At 41.1% G+C, this 18,406-nt stretch overlaps 3 protein-coding genes across 6 annotated transcripts in view; 2 read left to right on the forward strand and 1 right to left on the reverse strand.

Annotated features, from left to right (window-relative positions):
• Window positions 1-3,149, forward strand: part of LOC109534249 (nicotinamidase) — a 4,502-nt gene extending 1,353 nt beyond the window's left edge. Inside the window, exons 2-6 of the mRNA XM_048662753.1 lie at window positions 1,750-1,936; window positions 1,985-2,196; window positions 2,252-2,408; window positions 2,462-2,630; window positions 2,680-3,149. Of these exons, the coding sequence (XP_048518710.1) occupies window positions 1,750-1,936; window positions 1,985-2,196; window positions 2,252-2,408; window positions 2,462-2,630; window positions 2,680-2,924 (970 nt within the window). The 3' untranslated portion in view covers window positions 2,925-3,149. The remainder of the gene's footprint in view (window positions 1-1,749; window positions 1,937-1,984; window positions 2,197-2,251; window positions 2,409-2,461; window positions 2,631-2,679) is intronic.
• LOC109534230 (coiled-coil domain-containing protein AGAP005037) overlaps window positions 1-18,406 on the reverse strand; it is a gene marked incomplete in the record, with an annotated part of 72,231 nt that overhangs the window by 25,572 nt on the left and 28,253 nt on the right.
• LOC109543315 lies at window positions 10,189-17,984 on the forward strand. Of its 2 annotated transcripts, none has more exons than XM_019912971.2 (6): window positions 10,189-10,413; window positions 14,044-14,237; window positions 15,015-15,205; window positions 16,384-16,598; window positions 16,738-16,837; window positions 16,889-17,984. In XM_019912971.2, exons 2-6 carry the CDS (start codon window positions 14,068-14,070, stop codon window positions 17,818-17,820), a joined length of 1,608 nt encoding a protein of 535 aa, XP_019768530.2. In that variant the 5' UTR covers window positions 10,189-10,413; window positions 14,044-14,067; the 3' UTR covers window positions 17,821-17,984. The 2 variants fall into 2 exon arrangements, with proteins under 2 accessions (XP_019768530.2, XP_048518709.1); XM_048662752.1 differs by lacking the exon at window positions 10,189-10,413 and adding an exon at window positions 10,439-10,515.

Below are 18,406 nucleotides of genomic sequence, written 5' to 3' on the forward strand. Positions count from 1 at the left end.
ACTTTTTTACGGTTTTTGAAAATTACACTTTTAATCTCCTTGTAGCTACGCCGGATTGTTAGAAGAACCGGAAGTCTAGAAGGATTGACAACTTCCGGGTCATCAAGTCAGAAACGATCCTCGGGTGGTTCTTCCTTTTCGTTCCTACTGTGGATTCTGCTCTTTTAAAGTTTCAATTTTTTGCGTCGTTTTTGTGCTTTTTACTGGCTGCTGTTCATGCTTCATCAAATGTCTGCAAGATTTTCTTTGGCTTCTTCTTTTTGCCTCCGTGCCTCACTTTAGGGCTCCTCATTTGCGTCCAAATGTTTTAAATATTTACCACCAGTCGAAAATTGCAAAATTTCTCTTTATCTTCAGCAAATTGGCTACTCGATGTTCGTCAGTGTTTCTTTTCAAATTTGAAACTTTTCGCGTCGTCTTCTATTAGTTTAGTCTTCATTGTTCTTCAATAGTTCTCATACTAGCGTCCATTAAACGATTTCCAGCTCATCTTCAGCATCTTAGCGTTTTGTAGTGCAGTGAAACATTGACTTTTTTACGGTTTTTGAAAATTACACTTTTATTCTCCTTGTAACTACGCCGGATTGTTAGAAGAACCGGAAGTCTAGGAGGATTGGCAACTTCCGGGTCATCAAGTTAGAAACGATCTGCGGGTTCTTCTTTTTCGTTCCTACTGTGGATTCTGCTGTTTAAAAGCTTCAATTTTGTGCGTCGTTGTTGGTGCTTTTGACTGGCTGCTGTTCATGCTTCATCAAATGTCTGCAAGATGTTCTTTGGCTTCTTCTTTTTGCCTCCCTGCTTCACTTTAGGGTTACTCATTTGCGTCCAAATGTTTTAAATATTTACCACCAGTCGAAAATTGTTAAATTTCTCTTTATCTTCAGCACATTGGCTCCTCGATGTTCGTCAGTGCTTCTTTTCAAATTTGAAACTTTTCGCGTCGTCTTCTATTAGTTTAGTCTTCATTGTTCTTCAATAGTTCTCATACTAACGTCTATTAAACGGTTTCCAGCCCATCTTCAGCATCTTAGCGTTTTCTTCATCGAGTCAAAAGCATTCTTATCTCCTTGTTTCGGTGTCTCGCTCTAGCAAAAGGTTTCGGCTGCTGGTTTTTGCGTGCTTCTTTATCTTTGAACGTTGACTTATTCTGTTCTAAAGCAAGCTTTTGCGTTGTGCTGTCAGTTTGGTCTTCAATGTTCTTCATTGCTTCTTCCCATTTTGGTGTTCATTAAACGTCTTTCAGCTTCACCTCAGCATCTTCATCAAGTACTTTGACTGTGTGTCTCCCCTTATAAGTAGGTCTATTAAACTGTATCCAACTTCTCTTCAGCATCTTCATCGGTTTCTCCATTAGCCCAAACCCAATCTGTGCTGGTGTTGCTTCTGTGTCTCGCTTCAAAGACTCCTGGGTGTTTCCTTATCTGTAAACTGTGAATTTTCCGGTTCTAAAGATTCATTAAATTAGATCGTCTATGTTCCATGTAGCACAGTTTCGATCAGGCGAAACTCAACCCTTTTCAGCCCTTAAGCGTTAAAATTGACGCTGTAATTTGGGCCCTCATTTCATCGATTTGGGGCGTCGAGAATTGGGTCAGTTCTTGTGATACCTCGTGCCAACTTCAAGCGGATTAAGTGTGTTGTCTTTAATTACGCCGTTCCTTAGCGTTCATTTTGCAATTTTGCAAACTTGGAAATTAATTGGCCCCATTCAACACCATTCAACGGAAAAGTCATTTCCATTTCTTCCAGCGACGGTTGGCTGAACTATGGGGAGTTTAAGGAGCTGTGCAAAGCCCTTTTTCGGGACGCCAAAGGAAACTCGTACACTGTCAAGGAGAGCTGGCTGAAGGAAATTTTTGAGATTTTCGACCGGAACCTGGATGGGAACATTGATAGGGAGGAGTTCGCTTTTTGCTGGAACAACTGGATTAAAACCGTAAGTCTCTGCCTGGACCGTGCCAGGTTGTGAATGGGACCTTTCCAGATTGTCAAGCCAGTGAGTGCGCTATTGGTGATCGATGTCCAGAACGACTTCATCTGCGGAACTCTGGACATTCGGAACTGCGCTGCCAGACACAATGGGGAGGACGTTGTCCAGCCGATCAACAACCTTCTGGACACTGTGCAGTTTGATGCGATTTTCTACTCATTTGACTGGCATCCGGAGGACCACGTCTCCTTCATTGACAATGTCCAGTAAGGCCTCACGTTGCCCAACTTGGCAATGTGTCTAAGTGTGCCATTTCCGTAGCTTAAGACCATTCCATCCCTCCAGTCCGGTTAAGGCCGAGCAGGCCAGAGTCTACGACACTGTGAGGTTCGATGGTGATCCTCCTCGAACCCAGAAACTCTGGCCGCGGCATTGCGTGCAAAACACCTGGGGCGGCCAGCTGCACAAAGACCTCAAGGTAAACCCACCCGCTGCTTACCTTCACCCCCACCTTAATGGTAAGCTTGCCAGGTGGCGCCCAATGCGGTTAAAATCTACAAGGGCACCAACCCGGAGGTCGACTCCTACTCGGCCTTTTGGGACAACTCGAAGCTGACCGACACGAAAATGGAGGCGCAGCTGAAGCTGCGCAATGTCACTGATGTCTATGTGTGTGGCATCGCCTACGACGTTTGCGTTGGTAAGCTTCGCTCTGGGACGTTGGGGTGAAGCTGACTGGGTTTGTTCAGGGGCAACAGCTGCAGATGCGATTGTGAGCGGCTTCAGAACGATCCTGCTGGACGACTGCTGTCGAGGGGTGGATCTGCTGGACATTGAGAAGACCAAGGAGAACATCCTGGGGAACAATGGGCTGATTGCCACTTCGGAAGAAGTGGAGGGTTTGGTGAAAGGAGTCGATCGGCGGGTGGAGCTCGGCTACAAACTGGCTCTCGATCTCTCCAAGAGGCTTGCCAGCTCCAAACAGACTGTTTAGGGCTTTGCGTTGAAAACACTCGGTATATTTTCACAGATTCCTTCCAGGTTTGCCCAGCTGAGATGATGATTGATAGTCCAGCAGGAGTTGATACGGTCTTAGGAYTASGAAAATAATCGSGAAAAATATACTGGGTGTTKCATGGGTGTGAGGCCACTGTACATTCAAGCAGCTCCATTACTTAACGTTGTACTTATTGGGCGATTAAAGTCGATTTTTCTTTAACGACGTTTGTTTCATTTATCTCTGGTGATCGTTTTTTCACTCAACTGTAACGAACCGAATCGTAATCAATGCTAAGCATGTRCGTGTCTTCGGGCCACTTTCACCTAATTTGGTCCACACCAATTCTGAAGCGCAATATATGGCGTAATCGCATTACGACCGCTTTAATTGCTTGGAAAGGTCCGATTTTGGATGGCAAGTTCAAGACGTTTTCCTTTCAATGTTAACTGGCTTGGGCTGCCTTGACTGTGAGTTTTTGGTTCTAGCGTTTCGCTGGCACGCACGCCTGCCCTCTTCAGAGTCTTRGTCTGTCCCAAAATATTTGGCACTGACGCAATTATTGTTTTTTATTACTTGTCKATTGGTGCGGTGAGCGCGGAAAAACTAGCGGCAGCGGCAACGCTGCCAGCGRGATGACTACTAGGGAATGTTCCGTAATTGAACCGGAATATTCGAGTGTTGCCAAACGGCTATTTGAAGCAAGCGCGACGCGCCCTMGTTAGTGAACGAGCTACTGACCGGTAGGTTAAACAGTATTGCGATTTTTGTCGGTTATACTTCAGGTAGTGTTTATTAAAATGATTCTACCCACAGAGCGAGTTACTGGGGTTTKAGAACCTCARAAACGTTAATCATTATTAACGAATTTATGTTTTTTAATAAATAGTTTCAAGTCGGGGTAGTATGAAACAATATTAAAATTGTTATTATTAACCTCTAGGTGATAGTTCTTGATTACTTTTTGATAAATAATTCGTTCTTATTGCGAAATAGRAGCACTATTTATCAATCTGTAATAGAASACKTGASGAAATTCTGTCTTTTTCAAAGACAAAAATTTTCGAGGCGAAATACCCAACAAAAAGTTTGTAAAAAAATATTAAWATTATTGATTTGACCCCAGTCCAGTGTTGGCAGTGTTKCGCTGCTTTACAGCCAGGGCTTTACAGCCAGGGAAAATGTGAAAATTCGACGGTTTGAGGACGATTTAATTCATTCGTTCTTCGGATCTTGAGTCTCTTCTGAAACTTGAAATTGAAACGGTTTAAAGACGATTTTATGCGAACGTTTTAAAGACTTCACTTCTGTATCAACAAATTCCTTCAGCAGTTGAAAGCAGTTCGGGCACAACTTCTGCATCGACAAATTCCTAGTGAAAAATCGAAAGTTCCACAGTTCAAGAGCGTTTTATCGCGAAAGTTTTAGCAATTTCTTCGGATCTTGAATCCGTCCTAAAATTTCCTCCCATATTCCAGGGAAAGTGGCCTTTAATATCCCAGCAAATGCACTCGATTTGACTGCATTTTCATTGCTCAAGAACAAAAGCCTCGACAAACCACTTAAACAATCGCCAGTCATCTTTTACGTGACTAATTCCCATGCCTGGCAGTCTTGTTACTTTAAAAGCGATTTTTCGATTTTTCCTGTTCACTTCAAGCGCTCTCGACAAGACATTGAAAAAGTGTCGTGAGAGAATCCCCTCAGCTTGAATTCCATTCAATTGTTGCTTGGCTTTTATATGAGCAAACAGCACTAATTACATGTTGAAAACAGTTATGCAAGTGTTAACAAATTCACTGTTTCTCGCCCAATCAGGGAATTTTAATTAATTTCTATTGAAGCGGGCGTGGTTAACTAGGGTGAGAATCTTCCAGATGCAACAAGGTATCAATGTACCTTAGGCCTGGGTAACACTGTGTTGAGTTGTTGCCGCTCTCTGAGTTAACGAGTTATAACTCATCGGTTCATGAGCTGCAAGTGATTTATTAAAGCTTCACGAGACCCGAGACTGGCACTTTCATATCTAAAAAAGGGTAAAAAAACTAAAAAGGTCATCTAGAGTTTTCCAGCAACAAAACTGAGTCCAAAGAAAGTCGACGAGTTTTCTTGTAAAACCGATCACTTATTTTTTTTGCATAAAAGTTTCAGTTTGCCAGTATTTTACAGTAAAACGTTACGAAATCGCGCTATTTATGTTTAGAGTCAGTGTTGTTTAGAAATATTGACCTAAAAGTGAAGAAACTCCAGTTCGAAGAGTTTTCCAAATAAATGATTATAAACTTTCGCTTTTTGAGTATTTTTGGCAAGGCCCAGAAATAATTATTAGAGTTTTGTCCATCATTGGAAGCTGCAAAAAGTTTTCCAAAAATTTTTGCAAAGCTGTTAAGGACGCGAATTTTATCTATTTTTTTCACAGAAAATGCCTAAAGATTGTCAGTATTTTAAATGAAAAATAATGCGATTTTTGCGTAAAAATGATTGCTAAATAGAAAAGTTGTTAAAACTAAAATTACTTTTAGTTTTGTGATCGGTTTTGGAAAAAACCTTTTTTGTTATCGGTTTCGGAGAAAAACGGCAGGAATTTATTTTCGTTTTTATCTCGAATTCGGCGCTGAAAAAAGTTTTTGGCAAATGTTTACAAAGCCATAAATTTATCTTGTAATTTTTCGCGTAAAAGACGTCCAGATCGTCAGTATTTTTAAGTGAAACTCTACAAAATACAGCGTTTTCGAGTAGAAAGTAAAGGAAAGTAAAAAATCAGTCAAAACTGAAAAACCACAGTTTTTTAAACAAACTCTACAGTCTTCAGAGGTATGGAGGTGACAAGATTTCCAAATAATCTGTTGTCAACTTCCGCTTATTCTGTTCATTTTTTGAGAGAAAATTGTTTGATTTCTGTTCCAAATTCGGCACTGGAAGGGGAGTTCAAAACTTTTTACAAAGCGATCACGGATTGAAAATTTATTTTTTATCAGCAGTTTTAAGTGAAAATTTAGAAAATTGAGCATTCCGAAGAAAGAGTAACGGCGAAAACTAGAAAATTCTGAAATTTTGAAGAAATTTTAAAAATATTATTAATAAATGGCCCTTAAAATAAATCTAAAAAAGAGTCATCMACATCTTCCCAGCCTAAGTACCCAGGCCTAAGGTGCCTTCGAAGTGAAACGATTGTTTATGAACATACTGTGCTCAGGAGGSTGAATTCCCGATGAGTGGAACAAGGAAGGCGCTTCAAAGTATGCAGAGGAAAAGGATGCCCGGAACAGGAGGCGGAGCCTGACGCTCACGTCTCTCATCATTTCATCTCATTCCACCACAGAGAGTTTCGGCCATCTGCCTTGTTGCACTCACATGCAGGTAGTCTGCAATTATCTGCCTGACATTCCGATGATTCAATCCGTCGAATGAAATCCTTCAGCAGTCAGGAACCGTGCAATTTGCGCAAGAAAAAAATTATGTCACACATCGAAGCATGTTCGCTTCCGGGATTTCGATGGCGCATTCAAATCACCGTAATTCTAGAAATTCGACCACCAGGAAATGATGGTGAAACTCACGCTGGTCATCGCAACTTTGCTTTTTTTGGGTTGATAGTGAACTTGTGGGGTTGATGAAACACTTTGGTGATTGTAAATGATTAGCATATTTTGTTTTGGAGCGTTCTTGGGATTAAAACCGAGCAGTGAGGCTTAGGGAATTAGCTAATATTAATATAGAAAATGGCAATTTGCCTTTATTATTATAAAAGACAGACAGTACAAAGGCTGGCTGACACCAAATAGTGGCAACTCACGTAACAGTCTGCTAATAACACTGTTCTTTATAGAATGGCCAACTTGCAAAATCATAATGACAGGGCGCGATTTTTTCAAACAGAATTTAGTGCCGCCTTTTTTGCCGGTTTTTTGCAATTATGCCATTCCATCAGGTTGCGAAACATCTGCGAGAGAATAGAGGGGAAGAAACAACAGTTCAATTCCCAACTGGGAATGTTAATTAATCCATGGCAAACGCAACGAGTTTTCATAATTATCTATCTAGTTCAGCAGGTAATTCGAGTTAAAATGTCCGCTGGTTTAGGCGATTTTGGGCGATGCCCATACAAAACTAATGGCTTTGCTTGCGCAACTTTTTACGTCTAGCTAAGTCCAAATTCAGGTCACTTCAACCTGCGCAAAAATGCGCCGATAGTTAAGTCTTAAGATCGATATCGGAATAATAAGCAATCTTTAAGAGACAATACGCGCTCCACTTAGCCGGATGATGGATAGTTTAATGGAACCGATAGGGATCGGCTTTGGCCTTTGATGGGCCCGAGTTTGCTTCCCTTCTTCTGGGACTCTTCCTGTGACGTCTTTAGCTTTACCATTCACAATATTGAGTACAAAAAATCCTTCGAAACTCTCTAATTTTTTCACTTTTTTCCTCGCCAGAATCCCCGAAACAGGGAATTCAGGCGTTGTATTCTACTCGCGCCCCATTTAGAGCTCTAATCGATACACCGAAGTACACGATATTAACTGTCCATTCTAGATGATTTCTTCATAGAAGTGTTATCGAAAATTGGGAGCAATTAGTCGCCACATAAGCCGCGCCCTAATGTTTTTAGAAAGCTTCTTGTTGTGTAATCCTTCGAGTGCGCGATGCTTATCCTTATAATAGGCGTAGATATTCAACACATATCGATACATACTCGGTTGAATCGTTTTACATGTGCAGCCTTAAAAATGATTTATAATCCTGTCGCTTTTGGACCGTCTTTACACTCTTGTTCTAGATAGACGCACATGGGAAAGTCAATTCGCATGTTGTGTAATCGATCGTTGATTTACATTTTTCTTGCGTACACTCACTGATGGTTTGTGTGTCTTTGCGGAGGATTTTATGGAGGAAATTGGAATTTTTCCACTCGCAAACTCACTGCGGGCGTTTTTGCATGAATTTTCTCAAAAGCCGATTAAAACATGGATCGATTGTTTGGCCTTCGTCAATATCACTGCATTATTAAACTTCCATTCTTTGTAGACAGTTACTCTTATTATTAAATCGGCTTTTTGCAATTTACTGTTGTGGAAAGCCGTTATCGAATCGATTGGAAGAAATGTGTGATTTCTTCAAGTTCTCGGAGCACGTGGGCTTCAAAAGAACGCAAATATTTCCAAAATTACAACTAGTAGCGGAATTTTGAGCAGGCCAGTGGAAAGAAGGGTCCAAATTGCTCAAAAATCATTCTTTTGACTTGTCAGCTAAACAGGCCAAGTTTTGTCCATATGAGGCTCAATTGCCGAGTTTTTTGTCCCCCCAAATGGGCTAAATTTCTGTTAAATATGAAGCAAGGATGGAAAAGCGCTATTTGAGTGAAAATAATGCCGTTTGGTGGAGAGTTGGGGGCTTTATCGAGCTTTGAATAATCAGCGCCCTTAAGAATCTGCACAAGTTTCCTTTCTTCCCCCCTAGCTAGTTCAAAGATTTTTTGCGAAACAAACCTACCCACTTTGGCATGGACTTTGTCCATCAGAAACTGTATGTGAAAGGAAAAATTTGGATTTTTTTTGCTTTTTCGGCGAAACATGTTTGGGGCGAACACATTTATTTAAGGATTTTTGTCGATTTTCACATTTTATTTTTATATACAACATCAATATTGGCATCGAGAAAAGGTGCTGATGATGGACTATTCCGCGTATATCAAAGTATCAGGAATATTTTTCCCAGAGTCTCCCATAAACCGTTTTTGAGGTACCTGATGCGAGATACGTTGCTTCCAAAAAACGCTAAACTTCTCCAAAACCGAAAACGAAAGCAAAATTGCGAAAACACGACTGCATTTAGGAGGTAAATTTCTATAAAAAATGTGGCTATAAGTTTTTGTCCAAAATTCATAATAAGCGAGCTACTGGCAATATTGTGTTCTTAAGTCGATTTTTGAAAAGGAAAATCGAAAACTGCTGCATTTCAAACCAGAAAATTTGAGGCAAATTTTGTATATTACTGTGCTGAAAAGCTCGGTTCAACAAATACATTAGAATCGAATGGATTTTGAAGTCAAAATCCATTAAACTGTAATGTTTAGGTTGTTAATCCATTAAACTCTTTAAGCCCTGAAGCCCCTGAAAAACGTGCACGATTTCTCAAAAAATCCCAGCTTTCAGTGGTTTCGAGTTAAGCAGTTAATTACACCACTCGATAATTAATGTAATAATTAACATGAATGGAAATTGGCTAATTGAGATGTGCAGCCCAAACTACAGTAGAAAGGTAATGGTTTTCCTACATGATTTCTATATCTCGCGTTAGAGAAAGTTGCCAAATTGCATAATCCTCATTCAAGAACTGGATAATTACAGAAAAAAATGCCCAACCTTTATTACTAATCGCCCATTTTTTCTGTGCCGAATGGAATTGCGAAGGATATCCGTGTCCTAGTTGGTTCACCCAGAAGTTTCCTTGAAGGTCGACGATTTGTTTTTTTAAGATCGCGATTATTCTTGGTCAATTGTTCTGGTTGAATCACTCAATGTGTAACATAATGGGGCGAAAAACATCGATTTTCGTCAAATTCTCACTTTCAACCAGTGTGTTGCAACAGTCCCAACCCACGCTGATGCACATGCAAGCATTCCATGCATAAATGACCAGCCATTAGAGAATTATGTGGAAGCATTTGCCAATTCAAGCGAGAGAAGTGTGGCAATGCGTTTCAAGTCCGGAAGTATCGATAGTTTTTGCCAAAATGAAAATTTGCCGATTCGTTTTATCTCTTTGCCTGATGGTGTTTTATGGAGGCATTTCACAGTTCCTTTCTCTCTATGGCTGCTCATCTCATTAAGTAGGCGATTGCCTAAGGAATGTTCAGTTTGTTTTCGTCGGTTCAGTTTTCGCTTATGCTTATGTTGATTTGCGTCTTGTTTTGCAAACTTTTTGCTGATTTTTCCTGCTTTGGTTTGTGTAGCAGCTAAGCCCGTTTGTCCTTCCTCAATCCTTACATTGCTGTGAGCTTTGATGTTCGCATCTTTTTCTGAAATTAGTCGCCTTTTCCCGTGCGTCTTGTTCCCCAAACTTTCCCCAGTTTTTGTGCTCTTCTCTGCATCTTTTCTGCTCAATTTTCTATCCTTAATGGAAATAGATTTTATTCAATTAACGTTTAAATTGAATTAAACGATTGAATCTTGAACCGAAACAATTAAACAACAAGCATAAAAATCCTTGAGAAAATTGAGAGTAAGCAACTTTAAAAGCGTGCCCGCCTGTTACATGTTTGTTGGTCGAGATAAGTTCGATGAGGGAAAGTGAAAAATCCCCACTTGCAAAGGGGAACTTCCCCAAGACATACGACCGATTGACCGACAGTACTCAAGTGAAACCGAAGTACTGTTAGTTCTTTGGCGGCCGGTTCTTTGATCGGTATTTCCTCAACGTGCGTGAAGCCGAGCTAGTTTAAAGTGCGCTTTGCGGCTGGATTTTTGGGAATTCTTCACTTGATGTAAGATCGTTATTTTTTGCTGGTTCCGATTTAGGCTTAGGCTGTGGTTGATTTTAAAACATTTAATTTTTCTTCTTCTCCTTGGATTGAAGTCAATCACACGTAAGTAGGCTGCGATGCATCATTACTGCACTTTAGAGATTTGGAATGGAATGCTGTTTAAGTGATTGTTGCGTAAACAAGATGCAATCGCATTGGAAAAATCGTGGTTTGGTGCAGGATTTTTGGGATTTTGTCCTCACTCTTAACAAGAAGTTGACTTTTCATTTCTGCCCTTAGAAGTGTAAAGATCGAGCTTATTTCCTATGAAATAGCCGCCAAGCAACAGGACCCGAAATGTATCAGTTTTGGAAGAATTTGTTTGGAAGTTTTTGATGCAAATTAATCCGCTAGATTCAGTGTTTTCCTTAAGATTGCGCGATCGTTTTTGGTTTTTGGCGCTTTAGAGTTTTTTTCTAAATCCTATTGAATAGCTGGGAACATGTTGGACGATTCACAAAAAGCAACGTTTTTGCCTAATGAGCTTTGTTGAATTGTTCAAGAGAACGCGCATTTGTGCGAAAACGTTCATTTTCTGCACAAAATTTACCAAGTTCGTAAAAATCAGAAATTTGGGATAGTTAATTGAAATTTTCAGAACGTGCAGATTCAAATGTCTTCTATGAACTGTAACAATTTCTAGTTGTTATGTGCTTTGGCTTCGAAGTTATGAATTTTTCAAGAGAACGGGCATTTGGGCGAAAACGCTGATTTTCTGCACAAAACTTTCCAACTTCGTACAAATCTGAAAGTTAAAGGATTTAAATGATATTTTCAGAACGTGCAGACTCAAATGTATTCTCCCTACTGCAAAAATTCCAACTTGCTACTTGCTTTGGCTTCGAACTTATAAATTTTTAAAGAGAACCAGCATTGGGCGAAAACGCCCATTTTCTGCACAAAGTTTTGAAAGTGCGTTAAAATCCGCAAGCCGGTGGATTTAAATGAAATTTGCAGAAAGTGCCGACCAAAACGTCTGCTCTCGATTGTAAAAATTTCAAGTTGCTATGTGCTTTAGCTTCGAAGTTATCAATTTGTTAAGAGAACGCGCATTTGTGCGAAAACGTTAATTTTCTGCACAGAATTTTCCAAGTTCGTAAAAATCAGAAATTCGTGATGTTTAAATGAAATTTTCCGAACGTGCAGATTCAAATGTCTTCTGTGAACTGTAAAAATTTCCAGTTGCTATATGCTTTGGCTTCGAAGTTATAAATTTTTCAAGAGAACGCGTATTTTGGCGAATACCCTCATTTTCTGCATAAAATTTTCCAAGTTGGTAAAAATCAGAATGTTAAAGGATTTTAATGATATTTTGAGAACGTGCAGACTCAAATGTATTCTCTTGACTGCAAAAATTTCAAGTTGCTACTTGTATTCAGTTCGAAGTTATGATTTTTTCAAGTGAACGGCTATTTGGGGAAAACGCTAATTTTCTGCACAAAGTTTTGAAAGTTCGTAAAAATCCGCAAGTCTGTGGATTTAAATGAAATTTTCAGAACGTGCCAACACAAACCTCTGCTCTCGACTGTAAAAATTTAAAGTTTCTAGGTGCTTTGGCTTCGAAGTTGTGAATTTTTCAAGAGAACGGTCATTTGGGCAAAAACGCTAATTTTTTGCACAAAACTTTCCAAGTTCGTAAAAATCAGACAGCTGGGGGATTTAAATTATATTTTCCGAACGTGCAGACTCAAATGTGTTCTCTGGACTGTACAAATTTCAAGTTTGTAGGTGCTTTCGCTTCGTAGTTCTGAATTTGTCAAGAAAACGCGCGTTTGGGCGAAAACGCTGATATTCTGCACAAAACTTTCCAAGTTCGTAAAAATCAGAAAGTGGGGTGATTTAAATTATATTTTCAGAACGTGCCGACACAAACGTCTGCTCTCGACTGTAAAAATTAAAAGTTTCTAGGTGCTTTGGCTTCGAAGTTGTGAATTTTTCAAGAGAACGGTCATTTGGGCAAAAACGCTAATTTTCTGCACAAAACTTGCCAAGTTCGTAAAAATCAGACAGTTGGGGGATTTAAATTAAAATTTCAGGACGTGCAGACTCAAATGTGTTCTCTGGGCTGTAAAAATTTCAAGTTCGTAGGTGCTTTCGCTTCGTAGTTCTGAATTTGTCAAGAAAACGCGCATTTGGGCGAAAACGCTGATTTTCTGCACAAAACTTTCCAAGTTCGTAAAAATCAGAAAGTGGGAGGATTTAAATTATATTTCCAGAACGTGCAGACGCAAATGTGTTCTCTGGACGGTAAAAATGTCAGGTTGCTACTTGCGTTCGGTTCGAAGTTATGAATTTTTCAAGAGATCCCGCATTTGGCTAAATCGCCCATTTTCTGCACAAAGTTTTGAAAGTTCGTAAAAATCCGCAAGTCGGTGGATTCAAATCAAATTTTCAGAAAGTGACGACCCAAACGTCTGCTCTCGACTGTAAATTTTAAGTTGCTATGTTTTTTGACTTTGAAGTTATGAATTTTTCAAGAGAACGCATATTTTGGCGAATACCCTCATTTTCTGCACAAAATTTTCCAAGTTCGTAAAAATCAGAAAGTTAAAGGATTTAACTGATACTTTCAGAACGTGCAGAGTCAAATGTCTTCTCTCGATTGCAAAAATTTTTCAAAAGTTGCGAAGTGCTTTGGCTTCGAAGTTATGAATTTTTCAAGAGGACGCGCATTTGGGATCTTGGGATCAACTAGGGAAGACATAAAGAAAACTTTGTACAGGCTCTTAGCGGGGTTGAGTCTTCAAACCGCCATAAAACCCCAAAATTTCCATTAAATGATCCAATTTTCACACACAATACTTTCGCAGGGACACTAGGGAGGAAATGTCTCCATTTATTCCCCATGTAAATGCCGCTCATTCCCGAAAATGGCCAATTTTTGGCACAATTTCCACGCAGTTTCACTTTTATCGCTCTTTTGGACTTTTGAAAAAGTGCTCTTAGTTTGCTGAAAAATCAAAATTTGAAAACCTCTCTCAAAACTGGGCCAAAGACCAACAAACATCCATAATCTTCCTTACTATTAATTTTATAAAAAAGTTCAATACCACCTTTTTTGCATATTTTGGCATTCGTTGCCCAGTGGAGAAGATTTTCTTAGAATTATCCAACAATTTCTTTAAAATATGAAAACTATGCACCAATTAAGCAAAAAATGAAACCACGAGGAAGCACAGTGCATGGACGCTATGCCCTGGTAATTCTAGAGCGAAATAAGATTTTCAGCCACTAATTAAGAAAAAAGACATTGTTTGATGGCAAAATGCCGCAATTTTGCAGCCTTGGCTAGTGGTAATTCCACGCGACCTCACTTTTAGGCTGACGCTCCTCCGCATGCAATTAAGCCATCCATGGGCGCCCCATTATCATAATCACAGGCCTTTTAAATGACCAACACTCATTGCATAAGGCTGCGGAATGCAATTGCGACCTTGCAATCCGTCGCTTCCACCAATTATCGTCCATTAAACACCATTAAACATGTGGTGATATTTGAAGCACAAGCGATTGTTCCATTATTTGGAAAAAAATCTGAAGAAACAGGGTGAAAGCTGCCGGCTGATGAAAACGTTTCGGTTGTGATTGCAGATGACAGTGATCGTTTAAGCCAGCATGAAGATCTCGAGCGCTCGTTTCCTGCAAGCTCTTTGTTTGGTGATCGTAGCAGTGAATGCAGATGTTCATGACCCTCAGTCGTGGCAGCCGCTCTTGCATAGCGATTTCTTCCATCAGCCCTCAAAACCCGCCTATGGAGGTGGAGGATTCGGACTCTTAACTGGAGGGTGAGTAGCAGATTTAAGCAGTTTGTTGAGCGTTGAGTGGCGGAAATCGTCAAGGCTTTCACGCAAAAATAACCAATTGAGAAAAGTTTGCGGGTTTTCTGGTTTGGACAACAAACTGCTAATAAGCTCCCGGGTTTACAATGGAGCTAAAACTAAATTATTTGGCGCTTTCGGCCAGTTTGTTAATTAGCAGATCCCGCATGATTTGCAAATTCCCCAACGCCCATTAAATATCATTCGTTTGAAATTAAATCAGCCGACAGCTGCATAGAGGCCAATAAATGACTGTTTTGGCCAAAGCTCTTCACTTAATCAGCCAGACTAATTAGCAATCCTCAAATCGAACCATATGCTGACATTAATTGGCATCTTTCTCCTGCTAGCTTGGAAAGTACCAAAGTCAAAAAACCCAGTTTTATCAAAGTGTCTGCAACGATATTGAAAAACAACAAATGGAAAATTGACTTCAATTTGACTTGCACAAAAACTGTTAAATTTTGGAAAATTTATGTCCCGAATGTTTTATGTATGTATGTGTAAAAAATCGCCCGTACTTTACCATTAAAAATGAAAAATGAATACCATAATAACAGCGTTTTTGGAAGTTTCTTCGAAAACCGTCCATGAAACTCCCTGTGCAAAAATCGCCATTGTTCAACGTGGGACAAAGTGATTATTTTGTCAAAAGCCACTCACTTAACGATCCAGATTAATTAATAATCCTCAAGTTGAACCAAACGCTTAGAAATGCCCAAGCAAATTTCCCATCGCTTTCAGATATCCTGCAGAGGAACCTTTGGAGGAACCAAACGACCAATGCAGCGTCTACAAAGTGGGATTCACACAGGATTTGTACTTCCAGTACATCCAATACAAAGCAGACATTCCAGATTTGAAGCAGTTTACCATTTGCTATTGGGCCAAATCGACCAATCATTCGAACGATCATCCCATCTTCTCCTATGCTGGTAAGAAACACTGGGCTCATACTCCTACAAGGGCTGCCTGATTGTTTTAAACTATGATAAATTTTCAATGTAGTCGCATCAATTCCTGATAATTTTGCCCTTTGTAAAATTGAGTGTCCCTTCTTGAAAACTCTGAAATTTAAAAGACGAGGCAAGCAGCAACTTGAAGCTTTCGCCGTCAATTGCGACCACTTTGCGCTTAAAATTCCGATATTTGCAATAAAATCGCGTTGAATCCTGATTTTTCGCCATTTGTAAATGTAAAGTCTCGCAATCAATATAAATTTTTTAAGTTTCAAGCAACTTTCAAAGGATGACAAATTGTGACTTAAAATGTTCATTTTATACCCAAACATCTAATACTCAAAAAACAAATTTTAGCATAAAATTTTGCGTTTTTTGAAAAATTAATTGTTCAACACCGATGTTCGATTTCTTAATCTTTCAATCAAATCAATGAAAGTGAAAATTCCTGTATTATGCAAATGGTGCAAAGTAATCTACAGCTGTTGATTGAAGAATGGCTAATGCGACTTTGGGTGGCGCTTTCTTCTGTGGAATGTCCCGAGATAACGCTGCTTGGTCTGAAGATGCAAGCCTAACGAAACGTCCGTACCAGAATAACATGCAAGTTTTGGGGGTGTTATTTTGTCGGCTTATGCCCGAAAATGTCCCTTGTGGTCATTTCAGGTCAGTTGCCTTTCGCAATACACTTTTCCTAACAAATCCGGCAATTAGCAAGTGTGCGCTTACTCTTATTGCCATTTGATCAATACCGGTTTGGTCGGAACTAGACCTAACAGGCAATTTATGCAACATTAATTAGTCTTTGATGGAAAAATCAGTCAACTGTAAGTGAGTTAGAAGGAAATCGGGCCATTAGGCGCACTAACTTGACCGGAGGAACTTCCGGCAATCGAAGAGGGACACTTTCAGTCAACATTCCGGCTATTTGGGCCAAGGATCAATATTGCATGAACAGAATTTTAGCTGAACTGCTCCAAATTTGATGGGACTTTGTTCCTGATCCGACAAGTTCTCATTAGTGTTGAACATAAGAGACTTTGCAGAAGGTTGGACGATGTTAAGATCTTTGGCAAACTGCACTGAACTGTCGTCTCCTAGAGCCAAATGGACTACTTCCCTAACTTTACTATCCAACTAAACTTCTGTTGCAGTTGATGGCCAGCCAAAGGCCATCTACGCCTGGATATCCAACACGGACCGTTCCAGCTACTTCAGCCTGAACATAGATGGCCACACCTTCTATCGCCTCAACTACCCATTGAGACTCAACAAATGGTACCACACGTGCCAGAGCTGGAACGGAAAGACCGGGGAATGGCAGATTTGGGTCAATGCTGAGCGTGTTGGGCGAGGCTTCCACAACAGGGTAATTCGTTTCCCTAGCGCCCCACTGGATCCCCTATCAATTCCCTACTGTCCTTCTACAGAAGCCATTACACAGTCCTATTAATTTCCATTCAAATGTGATTCTTTTTATCACTAATCCAATGGTGACATGCTTGCAGCTGGTGGGTCATGTGATCCCATCTGGAGGCATTGCCATTACAGGGCAGGCGCAGAGTCAACTAGGGGGCGGGTTCCAAGAGGGCTACGAGGCGCCTAAAGGTACAGCAGTCTTCAGCCCCTTCGAGCCAAATAACCGTGGTTTTTCCGCAGGTTCCGGAGGAATGTTGGGCGAGATCACAATGGTGCAGCTGTACAACGTGGCGCTAACGGCGGGCAAAGCCCACAAAGACCACAAGCACCATCACGCCCACCAATACGACCACAACGGCAACATGATCACCACCCCAGCGCCCACTACGACGGTTCGCTCGCCTTTGCCCGCCCACCCGCTGCTGACAGGCGGGCAGCTGAACAACCGCGGCACCAGAATCAACTTCGCCACTGGGCAGCAGCCGCAGCTGATCCAGGGGCAGGAGTATAACGTGGGGTACGCCAATGGGCAGCTGATAGGGGGCGTTGTCACCCAGCAGCTGACCAAGGGGGCGCAGTTTGCGCAGTTCCTGCAACCGCAGCCTCAGCAGGTCTTCTCGCAGCAGCCGCTGCTGCCCCAGGGGGCTGGCAGCTTTGGCACCCAGGCGGTGGGCTTCGCCTCCAATCAAAATCCTGCCAATGTCCAGTTCGTGGGCGCATATGGAGGCCACGCCTTGTTCAAGCGACACAACCAGGCCCAGCAAGCTGAGGAAGCGGACTTGGACAGTCCAAAGTTCGGGGACAAACTGTCCAAGAAAGTCGATAGTTTGAAGGAGAAAAAGCACTCGAAGCGAGGGCTGTTTGTTGCGGGTGGGACCTTGTATGACGACGGCCTGCTTGGTGGGCCGGCAGCAGGAAGTCCCACCTACCAGCAAAGCCTCCAGTATGGACTGGCGGGGATCGGCAACAATGCGCCCATACTGAAGCTGCAGAAGGAGAGCGATGAACGGGAACCGGCCGAAGCTGAAGTGAAGGCCGTGATGAACATCTGCACGGGTTGCGATCCGGAGCCTTTCGATAAGGCGTTGGTGTTCGGTTGGAGAACAGTTGCAAAAAAATTGTTTTCTGGCGCTTTTTACACGCCGGCAGTACCACAGTGCAAGGTGTTCTAAGAGGTGAGGCGCAAGGGACTTGTACATACGTAGGCAATAGTGTAGCATCGTTTTCATTTGCCATCGCCACCCATTATTAGTCATGTTGGTCATAGTATTTATGTTTTGTGTCATTCGTTGGTTCTTGTAGCGTAGGCCCTGAGTATTATACATGTTTAGGTCAACTGAGTGCAGTTTTGTAGGCAAATCTTCCCCAACATCACCAGACAGTCGGGAGGGTTCTTTGCAAGTTGCCCCAACAAGATTACACAGAAGTTTTAATGCGCATTTGGCAACGTCTGACAACAGAAACTTTTCACACTTGTAGCAGGAAGTTTCCCCTTCAAAATGCGGGCAAAGTTGACTTTCTCGCTTTCCCAGTTGTAGAGAAAAAAATGTTAAGCTGCGGCCTGCAAAATTCACAAAAATGAGACGCGATTTTGAAACACTTAGAGAAGGGCTTTCGTTCTACCAAAAACATGAAAGTTCCTTAATAAAGCAATGTTAAACATCGGCCTGCAACAATCGCCTCAAAATGCGATTTTGAATCGAAATTTTTTTCGATCAATCAACAATCGAAAATTTTCTCCTTTGTAGAAGGGACGTT

The sequence above is a fragment of the Dendroctonus ponderosae genome, unplaced genomic scaffold (assembly GCF_020466585.1).
Source record: "Dendroctonus ponderosae isolate FM_Combo_2020 unplaced genomic scaffold, Dpon_F_20191213v2 Dpon_F_20191213_11, whole genome shotgun sequence".
In the NCBI taxonomy this organism is placed as follows: Eukaryota; Metazoa; Arthropoda; class Insecta; order Coleoptera; family Curculionidae; genus Dendroctonus; species Dendroctonus ponderosae.